General features: G+C 47.1%; 1 protein-coding gene across 4 annotated transcripts in view; it reads right to left on the reverse strand.

Moving 5' to 3' along the window:
* Slc22a23 (solute carrier family 22, member 23) overlaps window positions 1–17,755 on the reverse strand; it is a 166,118-nt gene extending 148,363 nt beyond the window's left edge. Inside the window, exon 1 of one of the 4 annotated variants that reach the window (NM_001033167.3) lies at window positions 16,639–17,662. In NM_001033167.3, the coding sequence (NP_001028339.1) occupies window positions 16,639–17,277 (639 nt within the window). In that variant the 5' untranslated portion in view covers window positions 17,278–17,662. Of the gene's footprint in view, window positions 1–16,638 lie in introns of all 4 variants that reach the window. The other 3 variants (XM_030247433.1, NM_001382849.1, XM_006516794.4) reach the window with 3 other exon arrangements.
* Between the last annotated feature and the right edge of the window lie 3,721 nt (window positions 17,756–21,476).

A 21,476-nucleotide genomic window follows, 5' to 3' on the forward strand; every position in this document is an offset into this window, starting at 1 on the left:
CACAGAAGGATACAACAATACTCAGCCAAAGGACCATAAAGTAGACCGGACAGACAGTACAGTGGGCAGCTAAGGAGGGGTAGATCCTGCTGGGGAGGTTGGGCCTGAGGATCCTGGGTGGTGGGTGCAGGAGCCAGTAGACATTAGTCTCGGATAACAGCTGGTATACTATCAGAACACAGTTCTAGAATAGAGTCACGTCAGAAAAATTCTGAGTGTTTGTGAGAAAACTCCAAGAAGACAAGACAAGAGTTTTCTGACCTCAGTTTCTTTAAAACATGGATTTTCTTGGAATGTGTTTTCATGCCCCTCTGAGGTATAGCAGATAGGAGTAAGTTTACTTCAGATTAGTCCTTACCACTGGATTTTGCTTATACGTCACTATAGAAAAACAAACAAACAAACAAACAAACACCCCATGTTTTTGCCACATGCAGCTTATCCACCACATGTGGCTTGCCCTTGTGAGTGGACATTTTACTCATGTGACTCTTCCTAACACTCAGTATAATCGTGGGCTTTTCCACCCGTGCCCCAGTCACCAAAATAACGACTCTAAGACTTATTTATGAATAAATAACTAAACCACAAACTTTGTCTCATTCCTGCTAGCTCATAACTCAATTAACTCATTTATTCTATTCTGAGTGAACATGGCTGGTTACCTCTCTTCAGTTTCATGCTTCTGTCTCCTCAGAGTTCCTTCCCAAGAGTGATTCCTTCCCATGCCTGACCCTATCCCAGAGTTCCTTTCTCCCTACCAGAACTCCCACCTCTTACTTCCTGACTAAGCTAACAGGCCATCAGCCTTTTATTGACAGGTGATGATTGCACGCAATACACAAGAGATTCTCTCTACAACTCAGAGTAGAAATTGTCTGATGGTCTGAATAAAGTTGGCTATCTCAAGGACAGATCCCACCACCTCTAGAGTGTGGTGCCCAACCCCAACTGATATATACATCCTTAAGGAGGTGACAAGTGTGTGTTTGTCCACCCTTGGCCCAAGTAAGAGGTTATTATGCTAGGGCCCCTGAAGCTTACTGCCTGGCACTGCAGAAGGAAGTGGGTCTCTATTACTGAGCAAATATCACCAATGCTATTGAGTAGCTCTAGCCACCAGTATTCCATGGCTGTGTACTTTGAGAGACCTCTCTTTCTCTGCTGCCTGAAACACCAGGGAACCACCTCCCTAGGAATTAATTATGGAGAGGGTTTGTCTGAATTAGAGACATTTTGTATACAAATACTATTTATTTCCAAGTAAATGTTTCCTTTTCTGGTAACCCTTATTCTAAGGAGAAAAGCAAAGCACCAACTTCCAAGAGGGCCTGGGAGTGGGTCCCCAACTGCACTCTAAATACTGATCCTTATACCACAGATAAGTGCTCCTTACCCCTCATCAAAGAAGCACTCTTATTTGGAACAGATGAAGACCATTACAGAAAACTACAACCAATCAAAATTCAAAGAGCAAGAAGTGGTGCCCAACCCCAGAGGATACATCTACAATAAAACGCCTGAGGCTGCCTAAGGCTCAGGGATCATTGCAGAAGAGGCAGGACTGTAAGGGGCAGAGGAACAAAATATTTGCTGTGAGAATGTGTCTCCTAGAAGAAGTCGTATCAACATGGCTGCTTAAGCAGGAACTGAACAAGGAAGACACCAAAGGCAGGCAGGCTAGCATGGAAAGAGAGAGGCTAACATATACATACATACATACATACATACATACATACACACACACATATGAGTAACAGTATACTACTGGCTAATCTGGTTGTACTTATATATTTATGAAAGAGAAAGAGAGAGCAAATGGAAGGATGAGAGATGGAAGGAAAGGGGAAAATGATGTAATTATAATTTCAAAAACATTATTTAAAAAAGAAGTAGAAAGAAAAGAGAGGAGCTGGGAGACTGGAGATAAAACTGGGTGGTGAGCACTTCTCATGCATGAGGCCCTGGGGTTGATACTCAATCCCTCATGCACTACAGAAAAGAAAAAAAGAGAGCATGTGTCTTGGTCGCTGGTAACATCCATTTGTGCAGAAACATGTAGAGTCTGGGTTCCCACGTATGTTGCAGGTTGCAAGCATGGCTAACCTTTACTACCACCAGGAAACTGGAAGCAATGACTGCCCTGAGCCACACAGGACAGGGTGACCCTCTTTCTTCCCCAGATTCTCACCTGTACAGCAGAGGAGCCCGGGTCACAGAGCTGACTCTCCACAGCATAGGCATCTGCTGGGTGTGGCCAGGAAATACTCATCCACACTACTATCAGCAGAAGCCAGACTTTCTACAGTAGGAGTACCAGGACTGGACCCAGTTCTACAGGATGAGCAGCAGTCTTGGCCTCTACCAGCTGGATGCCAATAGCAGCCATGCCCCCCACTCCGGACACACCTAGGCATGACAACCAAATAAAGAGAATAAATGTCTCTGGGGGGACCGATCCCACACAGAGTTAATCATCCAGGGAGCATCTTTAAACCACAGATGCCTCGGGAATTTCTCAGACCTTTCTAGTAAGCCTAAGTGCTCTGGACATACTCTCCCGACTCAGGGACCTGTTCATTCCATGAAAAGGCACTATCGCACCAAGTTCTGAAATTCATCAGCTCTCAGTGACAACACCATTCAGACCCCAGCCTGGCATAGCTTCAAATATCCAGTGGCTTCTTAAGATAAACAGCTCCATGAATTTGGGGTTTGAGGTAGCCTGTATGTGGATTATGCTAGAATTAAATCATGTGACCTCACTCAGAAGGGAGGGAGCCATTTCCCTCACTGACTTCATTACTGGTGCCATGCAGCATGTCCAAGAGCTGAGGTCCCACACATTGGCCAGTGCAGCAGGACAGAGGATGGGAGTGTTGGAGTACGGAAGCAGGAGGAACTGAAGGAAATGAGGGGATAGCATGGAGGGGTAGATTCTGGGTTGCAAAGACATATTATTGTCTTGGAAACAGATTGGCAGCCAGGACCCAGGTTTGGGTAGGGACAGAAGCAGGAAAGTCAGCCAGGGACTGTGTAAGTCCAGCCAGCAGCAAGAGCTACTCAGTTACAATGTGGGCACCAGTGCAGAGATTAGGGGCTAAAGAGAAGATAAGATCACAGGCCCCCAAGACGGTTCCATCCAGTAAGTAACAGGCCTAGGGTTTCAAGAAACACCCACACTGCCCATCTGATCCATTCAGGGCTGCTCTATTCAGGGTTATGCTGGTACTCCATGGTTGTGTTGCAAACTGTATCCCCTGTGCCTATGTTTAAGCCATAGCCCTGTAGGTGTGCCCTAACCCAGTTAGACTGGTGCCTTTTCAAGAGGAGGTGCTGGAGGAGGTGACTCAGTGGTAGGGTACAGGCTTGGTATGCTGGAGGCTATATGTTCTATCCCAGTACAGAAAAAGAGGGAGAGATGAGGACAGGGACACACACAGGAGTTAGATGGTGAGGAGAAGCCAAGGAGGGCAACCACTTGCAAGTGGAGATGTGCATCAGGAGAAATCATGCCCATTTTGCCTCCATCTGAGTATATTTCAGCAGGCACAACTGAGGAAATGCATGGCCCCTGCTTTAAGATGCCTGGTCTCTGCTGTTTGTTATAGCAGCTATATGAGCTAACCCAGGGAGGCCAACTGGAGCCTCTTAGCAGTCCTGTGAGATCTGTCATTTAGCTAGCCTGACAGTCATCTGCAGCAGCACAGACCATGCAGTGGCCACAGGGTACACTGTACCACAGGGCCATCTCCCAGTGCTGCATGCATGCACAAGGAAGAAACAACATGCAGGCAAGGACTTGGCCATATTATAAGACAGGAGCTTGCTGAGCGGGTTTCAAAAGGTAGAGAGTGCTATGCATGTGTGACAGGGACAGCATCAAGGGGGCTGTGGTCAGAATCCTGGGGTAGACAGGAGCCTGAGGCTAGGATGAGGCTGGCTTCTCTCCTCTGGGTCTCCCCATGTTATAAAATCACGCTCTTCTGTCTTTTTCCTGCTTACAAATTTCAGAGACTCATTGTTTACTGTGGGAGAGGGAGCTGAACTCTAACTTAAGGACAAATTCCAGGGCCAAGGTGGGTGGAGTCCCATGTCTGCATCCAGGCTGCATCTGTGCATGTCCCCACTCAGCTACCACCAGCTCCTTGGCAGAGGAAGTTCCATCTTCATCTTCTACTTATTCAAACACAAATCCACCTCCTGGGTAGCTGATGAGGTACACCCTGCCAGGGCCTTCCTGCTTTCTTGAGCCTCTGGACCTCTTCTGGGCTCCTACGCTTCAATCTGTTCTCTTACCTGGGCACCATACTCACCCTCCCAGCTCTGCCCACCTCTGTACCTCTCTAACCCTCAGTTTCAGACCCACATTGTTTCTTGATCTGCACAGATTACAGATGTAGCTACCTCTGCACAAATTCCCTCTCTGGGTCCATATCATCATCTACATCACGTGCCCATGGTGATAATACAGAGACAAAGACCAGAGAAGGCCTGCATAGGACCAGAAAATTGGCTCTAACAGGGGAAATGAGAGGAGCTGCATTAGGTATCTTCAAGAAATACCATTACGTTCACAGCCACGTCGTTTTCGTTATAAGGGGAGGGGACAACTCAGGTGTCAGTCATGGATGAAAGTCTAAGCATAAAAGGGTATACTCATAAATATAGCAGAATCCACCTCAAGAAAGATTGTGACAAATGCTAGAACACAGATGAACCTTGGAGACACCTGCAAGCAGCATTTGACAGTTGCAAGGGGATAGATATTAATTTCCATTTACATGAAATACCTAGAGTGGTAAGAATCATAGAAAAAGAAAGTAGGACAGTGACCATTGGGATCTGGGGATGGGGGCTGAAGGATGGGGAAGACTGTTTAAATAGGGACTAAGCTATAGCTAAGATGAAAGAAACAGACCCGGTAAGGCTACAGGAGTATGTGATTAAACATAGTGCCACATACTTAACACACTCAACGTACTTAAGGATGGTCAATTTCGGGATGTATGTTACCAACATTTAAAAAACGAAAACTTAAAAAAAAATCCTGGGATAACCACTGTGTGTTCACTTTAGACACTATGTACATATACACAGTTGCCACGGGGGACGTCCTCGGTATGTGACAGTCAAGGCTGCTCAATGTGTTATGTGTCTTTTAAACACAGAGAGGCAGCTTCTAATCTAATCTGGGAGGAAACTCTATGAAGTACAAAATTACGAGGCCCGAAAGCGTAAACCATAATTCAGCATGACCTCGGGAGCCTCTCTGACATCCTCTGCTTTTCTTATTCTAAACACGACACCAAGAAGTATGACTGCCAGCTAGTAGGATCATACAAAGGGATGACTCTGCTTTTCTCCAGTTCAGACATAAAAGTCTGATAAACACTTCCCTAGCACGGCTATGACTTAACATTCTCTGCCACACATCCCTGTGACTCAGCGCTTTGGTTTCCAGTCCAGATAAGCGAACTGCCTGACTGCCCTCTCCCGTGTGAGCAGATCCCTAGCTCCTCCATGTTGTACAACACAGCTCCACCCACAAAAGACCTGGAATATACCTGCTAGGGCTGCGTGATGCTGCTTCTTGGCAGAAGTGGGGGACCTCTCCCAAAATGAGTTTGGCTCCTTACCAAAAGAAATGTAGAAAAAGGTGTGAAATACAACAAAGGATTGGGGGTGGGGTAGAGAATGAATATGAATAAATAAGTAAAACAACAACAACAACAACAACAACAAAAATAAATCAAGACATACAGACCCAGGAAAAGATCAGGGTACAGGGCTTGCTTAGCTCTACAGCAGGGGCATCTGTGTGTGTGTGTGTGTGTGTGTGTGTGTGTGTGTGTGTGTGTGTGTTTTACTCAACAGTGACAGCCTAGGGCCACTAGAAGCAACTCTCAGAAGTATCCACACTTGGCCTCCTGCTCTCCAGTCACTACTGTCCAGGTATTTTACTACCCTGAATGCACTTTCACTCTGTACAAGGGCTCTGCAAATTATGGAGCTGGTGCCCATATGGTGGCAGAGGTGGAAGTGAGAATTTGCAAAAAGCGTTTCCAGTTTCTGACATCTGGGGGCACTTTCCAAGCTCCTTGGGTGATGTGCAATTAACACTGAAGATCATTTTTAATTATTCCAAAAAAGGTCTCAGAAGGTCCTTGCCATTGGCACCATCAGTTTGAATGGCCAGGTGAGTGACAGGTTGGGTGTCTGAGAAGGAAAGGGATACCTACCAAAGCATTTATCAACTAAATCAGCAATACTCAGTCATTCGCCATTAATTACCAAACAGCTCTGCCTCTAATCCTTCACCCCAGCCAGAGAAGAACAGGTCCCACACCCAGTCACTGTCCCAGGGAGATCCTCAGCTCAGGTAACTGCATGCCTGGTCTGGAACCTGCCATCCTCCACTCCAGGCTGGGGTTGGCATGGAGGGTAAAGGAGCCAATATTTGAAAACAAGGATGAGAGTAACCATGGTTTACAAGAGGACAATGAGGACAAGGATGTGGGGCACGACAGAAATGGTGATGCCAGGGTTTCTGAAAGGCTGAGAAAGCATGACTTGGCTATCTCGGAGCCCACCCCACTCACGACGGTGCATCTCGACAACAAACTCCTTTTCGGTTTGTTAGCATGATTTGCAATGCTGTTCTGTTGCTTATAGACCAAGTGTCATGAGAGGTCTGATGGAATATGATACTGTTCAGGCTAGAGAGTCTTGCACAGCAGTGATGGAGTCCAGGGGAAGCCTACTCTTATTGGTTCCATAACCGCCACCCTTCACAGAAGCACAGGGCCTGGTCGTCTCTGGCCATTTATGCAAAGTAAGGTATGCCACTGAGAATGGCCAGTCTTGAGTCAGACGAGCAAAGAAAAGAACAAGATGACTAACTCCCGCCAGCCTAGAAGTCAACCATTACTGTGGCCAAAGCCAATGGCTTTGAAAAAAATGCCCAGGGTAGGACTCCAAGGTGAAAGTGTCCTGCTTCCTGCCTAGCCCTGCAGTGGGCTGCTGTCACCATGGACACCTCTCTTAACTTCCATCCTTGAACTGGACTGTCTCCCAATGCAGCTCAGTCAGATATTAGAGTGTGCTGAAGTCACTCTCTGCCACATGGCAATTCACTCACCTGTCTCCCTCCTCTGATCTACATACATCCTGTGAGCCTCAGGCCCTGTTTAGTTCTCAGATTAGAACTCTACCAGCCAGCCAACTGCAAGAGGATCTTTGGTAGCCTGGCTGCTCACACCATTCTAGGTGCAGGATTCCTGTGTACAGGGCACACTCAACTCTCCAGGGAGAGATGTCCTCCACCTCTATGCACCAATGAGATAAATTACCCTTCCAGGTATGGTCTATTACCTCCTCCTTCTCAGGTCTTCTCCTACCAAGCAGTCCTCACCCTGCCAACCAGGTACCTCCTGTTTGCTAGGTGGACGGGTGGGGCAATGCTTTCCAAGTGTTCTGTCCTCTCACTACCTAGAGGTAAGGCAACAGGTGCCCCACCCTGACAATGAGGAAGCTGGAAAGAATAATCTAGATAAGTTGGTTCCAAGCTGGAGCACTGACTGTGCCAACCACATTCACCAACTGAAACACTCCTTCATGTCAGTAGGCCATGTTCAAGGGGTTCAGATGTGTGCAGTAAGAGCTTGTGGGTCAAAGATCTCTGGTGGGGAGGCAAACAGCATGCTGCATCCTGCGTGTCTGTCACCATCACTGGGCAGTGTCAGTCAGATGATGGCTGAGCTGACTTGAAGGATGGACAGGAACCAGTGGGTGGAAGAATGAAGGGAAATGGTGTTCTACATTAATGGAACAGCTTAAGTAAAATGTTGAGGAGAAAGAGGGGCCAGCTGAGAGCTTGAGAGGTGCACTACTACAAGAGAGGTAGCAAGGAGGAGTGGTCTGGTGGGTAGAGTTGAGGTCAAAGCCACATAGTTTATGTAGCAATGACAGGGAGCCCCAAAAGACTGCAAGCAGGAGAACCACATCACAGGTTTATATTTTAGTGTCTCTGGGTCTACAGTTTCAAAGGTAGGAAGATGATGCCAGTTGGAGGGTGGGGGTTCTACAAACGCCAAGGGGGCAGAGGTTAGAGATATTTGCCCAGAGGCAAAAGCCTATGCCCACAGAGCCATAGAACAGTACACTTTGATGTCACAGCAATCCAAACATGTGCTTAGGGGCATCTGCTAGGTCACAAAAGGCAGTGGGTGACAAGAATTGGACATGTCAGTTACCCCTCAGTTCCATTTTCTATTAACTAAAGACTCTGGACGTGAAGTTCCTACTGACATGACATCCTACAGCCAAGCGGCCTCTGTGTAGCCTAAGGGTACAGGGAAAGTGGGCAGTGGAAATACATTCTACCCCTAAGGTTTGCCAGATGTGCTCTTTCAGCTTTGTAGAAATTTAATTAGTACCCTTTCATCTTTAGCTTGAGAGCAAATGAAATGTCGGAATGCTCCCAAGAACCTGCATTTCCTATCCTTGCCCTGGGAAGGGGGTCAGATCCTTCTGTCCTACTGCGGGCTGCTCACTGTCAGGCTAGGACTCTGCAGAGCTCCAGTGTAATGACCCACTGCCCTCTCTCAGACCCATCCTTCTATGGGCCACCTTTCAGTAGCACACAGAAACCAGGCCTCCCAGACACCCCCAAAGGCTGCCTTCCTCACTGAGAGTTCATAGCAGCTGTAATGTTTGGACCTAGGCCCTCCTCACTCTACCTTCCTGTCTGTTTGTCTTTCTCTCATACCGATGTCATCACCTCCCTGGTCAACTGTCTTCTTCAGGCTTAGCTGGCACAACCCAGTCCACTCTGCACATCCCATCATCAAACCCTGATGGCGCGGTGAGAGAGAACTTTTCAAAAACATGAACTCTTAGCCCTTCGTATCCCCGACTCTGCTCAGTACATTGATGGTTTTCCCCTTACTCTAGAATTACAGAAACTGTTAATATGGGTTGTGTGGCCCTGACCCTTGTCCTATTCCCATACCAGTGATGAGCAGCCTCAAGTGCCTACATGCCACAGGACACTTGCACATGCTGTCTGCCCTCTGGGAAACACATGCTATTCTCTCTTGCCTCTCTCAGCATTCACAACCCTCAGCCCATCTCAGATACACCAGCCCATTTTGTCAGGTTTCTTTGTTCTAGCCTTCCATTCCCCTTTCTCTCCATAGACTTGTCTCAGTTTGAAATGCAAAGACTATGACTTGAACAGTTAGGTGCTTCCTCCATCAGTCTGCCAGGCCTGTTAAAGTTGAGCTATTTTCACCTATCGTTATATCCCCAGCATGCACACAGCACAATGCCATGTTCAGAATATGTGTATGTAAAGAGGAGGGAAAGACGGAAAGCCTGGGGGACGGAGGGGGGCTTATACTTATTACCTTGACAAATGCTTAACTGAAGAAAAAACATGGCAATCCCTGCTATGTGATGTTTTCCAGTTTCCATGGTGTAAACACCTCTGGGTGACCCATTTTGAGCTACCAACATTATGTTACTTAATGTGAAGATGGGTAGAGATACCCACAGTGGCTCTGGTATGCCAACCACTGGTAATGCCAGGAACAACATTCAGAAAATCCAGTGTGCTTTTAAATGGAATGGCTTGGAATGGCTTTTTTTTTTTTTTTTTTTTTTGACTCAGCTCTAGCTTGGATTAAAAGCCAATATGAATCACTACTTGCAAAAACTGCTAATGACAGAAGAAGAGCTTGAAGTGTCTTCCAACAATAACACCATCACATACTATGCAGAACAAGATGACGGAAGGGGAAAGGTCTTACAGCCCTGGAGAGTGTTGTGTTCCCTGAGGGAGGGGTCAGGCCTCTCCACAGCTTCTCAGCTCTGGCCTTTGCATTGCTGAATTAAAGGTGATAAGCAAGTCCAAGTCTACATAAAAATGTGGTTTCTACCCCTGTCTTAGCATTTCTAGAAAATAGCACCATAAAAACAAAACAGAATTGCAATGCCAAACTGAAGAGGAAATGAGATCAAAAAGATTATTAGAAGAAAACATGGGATTTCCCCCAGTCATCCAGGACTATGGAAATCATAAACATAACAACAGAAGACCTGGAGGCCATAGAAGGAAAGTGTTGGGGTTGGTCTGGTGCCCCGATGTATGCAAATGCTGAATACCGGCTCCCAAAAGCTGGTTGCACCCAATGAGGAGACCTTCATATGCACCAAGTGATGCTATGTAACTTTGCTCTCCAAATTAATTGATCAATAAAAGGCCAAAGCCTAAGATGGGGTAGTCAGGTTTTCAGTTACCTGGCTGGGGTCCCACAGCTAGAGACAGGAGAAGAAGAAAGGAGAGGGAGAGGGAGAGAAGGAGAGAGGAAGAGAGAGATGAAGGAAGAAGAGGAGGAAAAAGAAGAGGGGGGGACATGAGAAGAGATGGACCAATGGCCACAAGAAACCGCAAATAACAAGAGACATATGGTTGGGATGTAAGTTATTAGAGCTCCCAAATCTGCCCAATCTAGGCTTTTAACTTGTAAAGAAAATACCTGGATTGCATGTCTTTTATACAGCTATCTAAAATTTATAATTCCATTTACAGGAAAGACTATGTCGCTTGACTCCATCCAAACCCAAGCTGTGTGTACAACCAAATAGTGCAAGAAGAATCAGAGGCTCAGGTAATTACCCAGGGCAGGGCAGGGCAGGGCAGGGCAGTCTAAGGGCCATAGTGCTGCTCTCAGTCAGGGTGGAAGTAATCCTGGACCTTGCATGCACAGGAAGACAAAGAGATGGGAGACCATCCCAAGGAAGGCAAATATAAAAACCTGCACAAAGATGGTGAAGCCGCAGACCATTTCAAGTGCAAATACTGCAGCAGTAGTCAAATTTTATTTTCTACTCATCAGACTAGCAAACATTTTAATGGATGGCAACTCTCCAAACTATGGAAGGTGTCAGGAACAGGACCACACAAACTATTTCTGAGCATATACATTGCTAAGTTCTCTATACAGAATACTCAAGGCACAACAGGGGGCTTAAACCTTTGCTTCTTACAACACCTCAAATGTGTGCAAATGTTTCTGTATGTAAAGATATCATTATTTACTGCACAAATACATATATAAAACAGTAAAGTCTAACAATGATCCCAATGCCTTTTTAGCAGGTGACTAGTTAAACAAAGTATGTCCCAATCATACAACAGAAATACTATACAGACATAAAAGAGAACGAGGGCTTTATATATATTGGTGTGCATTCAACTCTGATATAAACAAGAGGTAAATATATGATTGAAAATGGAATGTTTTTGGAAGGATACATACAATTTGGCAACCATGGTGGAACTGAGGAGCAGAGAGAGCAAGCAGTCTGACTTATACTATAGTTTTTTGTTTATTTCTTTGTTTGTTTTGTTGTGAGCAGCATCTAACTGTGTGGCTCTGGCTGACCTGAAGCTTCCTATGTAGACCAAGCTATCCTCACACTCACAGACATTTGTCTGCCTCTGCCTGAATGCTAGGACTACAGGCATGCACTGCTTATACTATAGACTAGACATGCTATTATCTACTATAGCTAATTTTTTAAAAAAGAAATTTGCATAATAATGTATGCCATTGTGTTATATATACCATACAAAAGTCACTACTGGGATGACAAAATCATACTAGAAAGATAACCCAAGAAATTTTACCACATCAGCAAGAATATGAAGTTTAAAATGTGTCTAAATGGCTGGAGAGATGGCTGGTTAGTTAAGAGCTCTTACGGCTCTTGCAGAGGACTGAGTTCAGTTCCCAGCACCCATGCCAGGCTGCTCAGAACCATTTATAACTTCCACTCCAATGGATCTGATGCTCTCTTCTGGCCTTCATAGGTATCTGCATGTGTGTGTGTGTGTGTGTGTGTGTGTGTGTGTGTGTGTGTGAGAGAGAGAGAGAGAGAGATGCACGCATAAAAATACAGTGTTTCTAAGGACTGGCAAATACTTTTGAGATGATACAGAATAATGGCAGATTCTATTAAATAAACACTCTGGAAGAGTAAAAAATATGCATAAGTGTTAAGCATTTCAAAAGTGGAAACTAGTTATTACTTTAGGATAACACTGTGGACTTCTTTTAATAAAATATTACCATTGCAATGATAGTATAAATTAGTTTTAGTCTTAATTACATTGTACTGAAGTCATTTTAAATAACTTCAAGAAAAAGGATACAAATTACTTGTCAGGATATTAAACAGCTTCCGAGACAAAGGTCAGAACTCTTTGCAAATTCATGAGAACAGGAGATGAGTGAACAATTTAAACTACAACTACTGGGAAAAAAAGAAAGGCTTGGGAAGGTTAGCTGGCGTTGTTTCCTGACCAAATTCTAGAGATTATTCAAGGAGGCAATGAGTGTTAGCAGCCAGCTATAGTCATGTAGAACAATACAGGTTGAGTTGTGTTAACTATTAAGAACAACATACATGAGGTTGCTTTTTTAATTAAAAAAATATTTATTAAAATCTCAGAAGCAGGAGAAACTTTGGGCTGCAGCATAGAAAATGAGAAAAGGGGGCCACAGGAGCCAAGTCCAGACCCACCCATCTTCAGAACCCCAAACCTGCTATTCTGGGAAAGGGACCTATTTGATTCATCCTCTCAAGAAGACACTGACAGCTCTGCTCAGCATCAAACACAGAATGCTAGAACAGAGATACGGAAGTTTGTTGAATACCTGTCTCCTATGAGAATCCATTCAAATGTGTGTTCATTTTCTGTAATCGGTGATATTGGTATGTTAAAATTGGCCTTGGGTTACTATTATTGAGCAAAGGGAATAATTCATGTAAGAGAAACTACAAAAAGCTGCACAAAATAAAGGTGGTGCCAACATCATCATTACTACAATCATAACTCTGAAGGAATTGTAAATTCTATGATGAAAAGCCTGGGGTATGCATAACAAATACAAGAACTAATAAAGTTAGCTGGGCATAGTGGCACACACTTTAGTCCCAGCACTCAGGAGGAGGCAGAGGCAGGTGGATCTTTGAATTAGAGCCCAGCCTGTTATACAGAGTGAATTCCAGGACAGCCAGGGCTACACACAGAGAAACCCTGTCTTAAAAAACAAAACAAAACTAAACAAAACTAACAAACAAACAAACAAACACCCAATAACAACAAAAAACAATAAAGATACCAAGAGGAGAGATGTTAACACTCGAAACCTCTTAGAAGAAACTGGAGCTGTTGTTCAAGCTACTTCTGTAGAAGCAGAAACGTCCTCACTAAATGCAACCTAATAGTGAAAGCAAGGCAGCCTGGGGGCCACAGTATGCAGACAGAAGTACCTCATATCTGCTAAAGATGATGGTGCACCCTCCATAGGCGCCATTAGTGGAGGCATTGCCCAGTCTCCCTTTTAGGGTAGATCATGCAGTGGCTGCTTGGCTGTGCTCTGGTACCATGTATAAGAGGCAGATAGATACTCATGTAGCAGCCAATATGGCTGACCTTGCTATGAATGGAACACATGAAATAGGTGGACATTTTTCAGCCAAGTAAGAAACTACTAAATAAAGCAGGGCATACTGGTGCATGCCTTTAATCCCAGCACTTGGGAGGTAGAGGAGGGTAGATCTCTATGAGTTCAAGGTCACCCTGGTCTACAGAGTGAGTTGTAGGACGGCCAGAACTACACAGTGAATCCCTGTCTTGAAAAAAAGCAAAACAAGATAACAACAATGAAAAGAAACAGAGGGGTAAGGGGTAAGGAAAAAAGGGAAGAAATGAAGGAAAGAAAGAAGGAAGGGAAGGAGAAGAAAGAAAGAGAGAAGGAAGGAGGGAGGGAAGGAGAGAGAGAGAAAGAGAGAGAGAGAAAGAAAGGGAGGGAGGGAGGGAGGGAGGGAGGGAGGGAGGGAGGGAGGGAGGGAGGGAGGGGAAGAACAAGAACAAAATATGAATCCCATGCTGGAAAACCAAGCATACTCAGGAGTAAGCTGACAGACATGAGAGAACTTTAGTGAAATTCACCAAAACCCATGCTTCTTTACAAAGAAGGGCAGGTTGGCCTGCTTGGGACAGAGCCCCGCTTGTGGAAGGGTTTAAACTGAAGTAATGAGGGCATGTCAGGAGTGTAACCCTGAGGGGGTAAAGCTTAGAGCCCAGGGAACCATCTTCATTCTAACATTCTGGAGCTAAGTGATCTCTTACAGCATCCAGGTATGAGGACAGCAAATGTGATGATGTATTCCCAACCAACAGCTAGGGCTAGAAGTGACAGGGCTGTGTCTCAGGAACACACCAGCTCCACGAGTCACGCTGCATGCTGAAGACATCCTGAGGGGAAGGGGACACAGGACAACTTCTCCAACCTTGAAGTCGTATCCACTGACACAAGGTGAAGGCTTCCTCTGTATCAGTTTACTGTGTTCAAACTAGACAGACACTTGACTGTAAAATGCCAGCAGCATCCCAGTCAGATTTCTACATTTGTGCATAGGCACAGAATCCAGCGAGCACAATTAGCAGAGGGAGAAGTCCGCCAGAGAGCCAAAATGTGCTGGAAAAGCTCTTTCAAGCACTGTTACCTAGCAGAACGTGGTGGAAGGGCGGTCCTCTTGCTGGAGCATATTTCTCTGTGAAAATCAATATGTCCTTCCTCGCCTTTACAGTATGAGAAAGCATGCCTCTAATTATTGTGCACAGGCCTTCATTCCTCTATGTCATCTTGCCTGTAACATGTAACTACCGTGTGTTGTCAGGCATTGTCCCCTCCATTCATACACACACACAGAGTTCGCCCTCCTGAATGCTAATTTTAAAAACTTGCCCAGCTTTCCAATATGACTCTATCTAGTCTGTTTTCAAGAACTATTTTTGTTCCTGCTTCACACCATGCCTGGCAGGGGATGAGTAGCTGTCTCCTGGTCCCACCGCTAGAGTAATGGTTGGTTTGCTCCACCGGCTAACTTCCAACTTGACTCTAGCACAAAGCCCTCTTCACGCACACTCCTTCAAACCAGTACTCTTCCTACACTCTCAAAAGAGGCTTCAAGTACTCAGCAGTGTTACCAAATCCTTATTGTTGTCAAGCACCCATGGCAATTTAGGTAGTTGTCGTTCTTTTTAAAATTGTCTCTGCCCTCCATGAATGGGAATCAGTTACAGAAGCACCTTTGGAAGGGAGAGGCTGGGGGGGAGGGGGGGAGGATGAGTCAAGATGAGACAAGCTAGGAGGATCTTCTCAATTATATTGCAAAGCAGAGAGATCACTAAGCCAGACGGTTTGGTTCCCACAGGACACAGCATTTTCTGGCCAGGTTGGTACAAGATTAAAACAATGATTAAGATGATGTAAGAGTTTCATCTTACAGATCCATGAGCTACAACTGTTTACTAACACACACTGGGCAGAGAGCTGGATTTTACACACACACACACACACACACACACACACACACACACACACACACACACAATTATAAACTGTCCAAATCCATTCTTGAATTTAGACAGAGCACTTTACACAGTTCAGAACTGTCCCAACTGCACTGTTTAAACTGCCGAAGGGACAGAAACTACAAATGTTTCACAAGTTGCTTAACTAGGTGGCATCCAGTGTTTCCTACAGGCCAAGAAAATGGAAAATTATGGTTACCTAGGGTTACAATTGTCTAACAGTATTGTCCACTTTTAGGGTGATATACAACTCTCTCAGAACACTCCTGCTGTACCACACAGAATGCAAGACCTTTGCAAGGGACAGGGAGGACAAAGTGCGAACTGGGACCAGTTCACCAGGTCTCAATGCCTGAGACCAGAGCAGGTGCTGTACAGGAGCAGCGATGACACCCTGCAAACTTCCCACCTTCCTATGCTATGGGACTATTTACTGAAGTCCTGAGAAAGTATTTGAGGGAACACATTAAAGTCTACAGTCAGATCTCTGGGAAGGACAACTCATGGTTGGGGTGGGGGTGGGTTGGCCAGGGAACTTTTTAAAGGGCTCTGCTTCTTTGTCTATAACTTGGATTCAATTGGCTTTAATCTGTTCAAGGCACGTGTGGGGAGGCTGACATCTGCTAGAAAGAATATCTGAGAGTAGAACACTATTTCTCTTGGATAGTTAGTTCTTAGTGGGAGACACAGGGACAGGCAGCCTGCAGAAAGAACATGGCTATGTCCTGGCTCCAAGGAGAAGCCCTAGAAGAGGGATTGAGTCTTCCAGGGCCCCTGCTGAGCCATCAGTGAGTCTGACACCTTAGCTAGATAGAGGAGAGGATTTGAACCTTTCGGGGGAGGGGAGCCCTTTCCATATGTGCACTGGGACAGGAGTTTGTGTGGATATTAGAAAAGGCTAAGTCGGTCTCTTTGAAGCGGATGCAGCGTCACGGGCACCGCAGAGGGCGGCAAAAAAGCCTTGGCTTCACATCCAAGTAAGAGCATCTCCTTTGAGGGACAGCCGGGAGCCCAGTCAATGCGGGGTTGTGCGTACACAGGCTAACATTTTGGGTTCCTCAACTGGGTAGGTTTGGACCTAAGTCTGCAGAGAATGAGAGATGGAGCACAGAGCAGAGGCGACCGAGGTCAGAAGAAAAAGGTTCACAAGAAGAACGCGGGGACGCGGCGGTCGTGGCCCTTACCTTGCTGACCACGTTTTGGATGAGACCAGTGCGGATGCCGTAGTCCCACGCGTGGCAGTCGCAATTTGAGTCGTTGTTCCCCTTGCCTGGAGGGGATGGGAGGGGTGGTGTGTCGCTGCTGTTGCTTCGGTTGCTCGTGGTCCCCCAGGAGGCAGTGGAGAAGGGGGTGGCCGAGGGGCTGGTCCAATTGCCCATGTCACCCCATCGGCCGGTGACAGTGGCACCCGCCAGCTCGGTGCCTTTGCCGGCCCCGCGGCACCAGAAATCGGGCTGGTCCAGAAGGAAGGAGTCCGAGAACTGGCTGAAGCCAATGAACAGTGCCGGGATCCAGGTGAGCACCACCAGGGTCTTCTGGTAGCCGCCGCCCAGGCCCCCGAGGAAGGGCAGCACGGAGCCATCGTAGTCCAGCAACAGGAGGCTCGGGGCGGCTGTCGCCGCGCAGCAGCTCGAGTGCGGGCCGCCGCTGGGGTGCAGCGCAGGCAGTGGCTGGATCTCCGCGCTGCTGCCGGAGCCCGCGCGCCCTCCGAGGGGCGCCGAGGCCGCCGCGTCCCCGGGCGGCAGGGAGCCGTTCTCCTCCGCCGGGGCCGGCTGCCGCCCGGCACCACTACCCGCCGCCTCACGCCGCCGGTCTATCGCCATGGCCAGGGCCCGCGGCTCCCGCAGAGGCGCATAGAGCGCGGCGGAGCTCGGCGGGCGCCCGGGCACAGCGCCGCCGCCGAGGAGGAGGGCCCGCGGCCGGAGAGAGTGCTCCGGGCCCGGCGAGTCAGGCCACCCCCATGTCACCCGCGCACCCCCGTGCCCTGGGCGCCGGGCAGAAACCGTTCGAGTCCTCAGCCGCCGCGGCTCATCCGCGCCGCGGCCCGGGCGCCCGCCTAGCTACGAGGCTCTCCGCTGATGCGCGCCGGCCGGGGAGGAGGAGGAGCCGGACCCGCGCCCTTGTCGCGACTCGGGGCCCTGCGGGCACCGGTGCGCGTTGTGCTGGGGCCGCCGGCGGCCGCGGGTTGGGAGATCCTCCACGGACTTCGGGCGCTCCCGGAAGCCGCAAGCTCGCAGCCAGCCTGCGGAGCCGGCCGCGCTCTCGGCTCACCGAGCCGGCCTCCGCCTCCCGCCCCGGCCCGCCCCCTCTCCCCCCGCCGAGGTGGAGGTAACCGCGGCACCTGCTGCGCCGCTCCTGCGCACGAGCGCCCCCTCCAGCCGGGCCGTGTCGCCACCGCCCGGACAGACGCAGGGGCGGGGAGAGGGACACCCGGGCCGCTGCAAGATCCCTGGTGGTCTCTGGGCGCGGGGGACGGGGGTCACCAAGGAGTCTGCACTGGCTGGGAGTGAGAGGACAGTGTCGTCTGCCAGTCTCAAGTCCCACAGCCGCAAGGGACCTCGCCCCGGGCACACCGGCTCTCCGTGACCTCTGTTCGTTTCCGAGGTGCCTGGCGGCTGGCACCCCACTCCTGGTCTTGAGCCCAAGGGTTGCCTGTCTTCCAGAACAACCTTCTGTTCTTCTTCCAGACTCAAATAAGGCAGCTTTTTATGGTCACGGAGCTGGGGCAAGGAGGCATGTTTGCCAATTTTAGGATGACAGCCCCTTACAACGCTGGGTCACACACGACCTACTGCAGCACCCGCCCCAAATCGCCATTTCTTTCTGTGCTCCAGAATGAATGTCAAATAAACACAACTCTAGAAGGCTAGACCTTCAACAGAAGCCACACACTCGATACAAACGTGAATGAGGGCGGCCTGCCCCACCCCCTCCCCAAGGTCTCGGAATCACAATTCCTATGCTCTGCGCACAGGCGCGCACACATCTACACCTCACAGGAGATCCAAATGCTCTTGGCACTCCAGACTCCAGAGCCAGCCTTGCCCAGCTAGCACTATATAAATAACACCAGCCCTGCGGCAAACGGCCGCATTAGCATATCTTCTCCTGCGTGCCAGGCCTGACACCAGTGAGAATTATGCGGCTTTCATCTTAGCCTCACTACATTCTCGAGACATTTCATATTCTGAGAAGTTTATTAATGGAATTAATGGAAATCTTAAATGGAGCAATCTATCTCTAGTCTTATTTAGCACAGGGGAAGGAAGCTCGCGTTCTTTTCCCAAAAGCATATCCTGCGAGTACATGTATGGAATGCGTTCTTTAAGCATCTCCGTTATTTTCTCAGCTGCATGTTGTATAATTTAGTGGGAGACTTTTTTTTTTTAAGCATGCAGCTCAATGTTCCAGTCAACATGTACTTACTGCTGAAATTCTGACACGTGGAGAGAACTATTTCTGAAGACTGCCAGAGAGCTGGACTTTGGGGAACCCAACTGTGAATTTTCCTGAGTGGCTGGGAAGGGGAGATTAGATAACAATAGACGGAAGAGACACAGGCTGCAGAAGACACTAAAGGTCTGGGAAACCCAGTCTGGAAATTTAAGCACATTTAATGACATACTTGAGTGAGAATGTCATTATGAAACCCATCATGCAGTATAATGATTATAATCTAATAAAGTATTATTTTCAAAATCAGGAGTGACAGTGCAACCTGCCAATACATGTGATCTTCTCTTCCTCCTTCTCTTCCTCCCCCTCCCCTTCCCCCTCTACCCTCTTCCTCCACCTTCTTCTCCTAATTTCACTTTATTGGTTAGTTTAACTTTTCTTCCCCTCATCACTTGAAGAGCTAATCCTTGGGACGCGCTCACCCCACACCCCAACAGAACAGAGTCAGCATTCAATGAATGAATGTTAGATATTTATTACTGACTCCACCCTCTGCACACAACCTACATTTTCTTATCTGACTGAAATGTAACAAGCCAGGCTTTCTCTCATTCCCCTTCCGTGTTGGTTCTTTCAAAGGAAGCCTGCTCCGTGTCTGGGTCTGACTCCTTTGCTCAGCTGCTCACTAGGAACCTAGCTGAAACTTTGTAAGTCACTGCAAAACACAGCCATTGATCTTAGCAATGGCTCATCTAATTGGGAGAAGAATCATGGGGAACTTTGGAGGGGGTTGCTTTCAGATCCACAGTCATTCAATTCTTTCCTCCAGGGCTGAGATGAAGTGAGCGTTAGATGCTTGACAAACCACTGGTTTTAGATCCCTAGTCATCTAACCTCGAGGGTTCTTTCATTTCAACATGTAGGAACAGATTACCAACCACAGAAGAGTTTACAACAGTGTTTGTTTAAAAGGAGTGACAGATACTATTTGACGAGTAATCACTTTGCTACATACATAAATACCAAAGCATCCTGTATACGTTACATATTTACAATAAAACAAAGCTTAGAACCCTACAAAAAGTAGGGGCTATAAAATGAAGTCTGTTTGCCTTCTTAAGGAAAGGCTATTTGTATGCTTTTAAGGTGGGTACAGCCCTGGCCTAGAAGGACCTTCATTTTAAAGCTCTTTATTCTTATTCCAAAGTCTAGCAACAATCCCCAAATGGTACATTCTGAGATTTTGGAGACATGCTGAAAAATGGTGCTCTCTAAAGCTAAAGCCGAATGAAACCAACACCAAATGTTTGGAATTCACCAGCAGCAGCAGCAGCAGCCTCAACCCAGGCGCTGTAATTAAGTTACTGATTAGATTAGGGGCTTCCTTAAGTCCCTCTTGGATCAACATTTCTCCCAAATCTAGTCAAGACGATTAAAATGTAACTAATTTAGAATAAACTGGCCCTCTATTTATTAAAACGCACCACAGGTGACCTCAGGATGAGCCCTAGAACAATGAAGTAAAGCAAAATTGATATTCCAGAGTGGATGGCGGCCTCCAAGGTGAGTGTTTAAAGCCTCCCCCCGCCCCCCCCCCCCCCAGCTAGTATACAGAAGTTGGTTGTTTTCAACTAGCAACAACCCCACCCCGTATTTTTTGGATGGCCTTTGCTGTTAGCCGTTGTTTGACTTACTTACTTACATACTGGCTTTACCTTCCACCTCCAGAATGTAAGCACCTAGTAGTTCCCTTGCTCAGCAGTGTTCCCGGAAGTGATAACAATATCTGCACATGTGAGATTCTCAGTGTGTCCTTGCGGAGTGACTGAGTACACCCAGCTGTGATCATCTGATGATGTCCTCTGTTAAGATCTACAAAGGCTTTACCTTGACTCTTAAGTCATTAAGCAAGCTTTTCATATTTGTTTAATCTCTCAAGCAAGTGTTCAGCTGAGCCAACTTAAGAATTCAGTTGAACTTGACAATCCCATGACTTGTGAGCTATTGTGGTTAGTGGATTGCTCTGGATAGGAAGTTGTCTGTTGGCTTTGCAGCTCACAGACTATATGTAAAGTTTCCAAAAAAAAAAAAAAAAACACATCACTGCCAGCATTTCAAAATGGAAGGACTGAACATGTTTTTAAACTGTGTTTGGGAATACTCCTAACATAGCAGATGTCTGGCCTTTTCCTTGCCCCGTATTTATGGGGCCATGCTCACTTGAAATACAGTGAGCAGGCAAGGGTTACCCAGCTTGTCTTTATCACTGCCTGGCACACAGTCACGTCATCATCTGGCCCCTGCAAACATCTCCATCTGAGTTCCTGACCCCAGTGCACATTAGCATCCTGAGTGCACACAAAGAAGCTGAGTCATCTCTCTTCCTTTGACATTCTGTTAAGTAATCTAGCACTCTGCAATTCCCAAAACCTGAGATAATGAAAATACGATGCAACCTAGTCAGTAATATGCTTGGATAATTTCTTCCCCTTGAACATAGCAGGAGGACAAAAAAAAAAAATGACTTCAGCTTACCTATAAAATTGAGGGATATCCAACTTTAAAAGTTAATCCCAAGGAATTGGCGTCAGGGTTAAATAACTTTAATCAGAAGCCAAGTCATACT

Source organism: Mus musculus, chromosome 13 (assembly GCF_000001635.26).
Source record: "Mus musculus strain C57BL/6J chromosome 13, GRCm38.p6 C57BL/6J".
Lineage (NCBI taxonomy): Eukaryota > Metazoa > Chordata > Mammalia > Rodentia > Muridae > Mus > Mus musculus.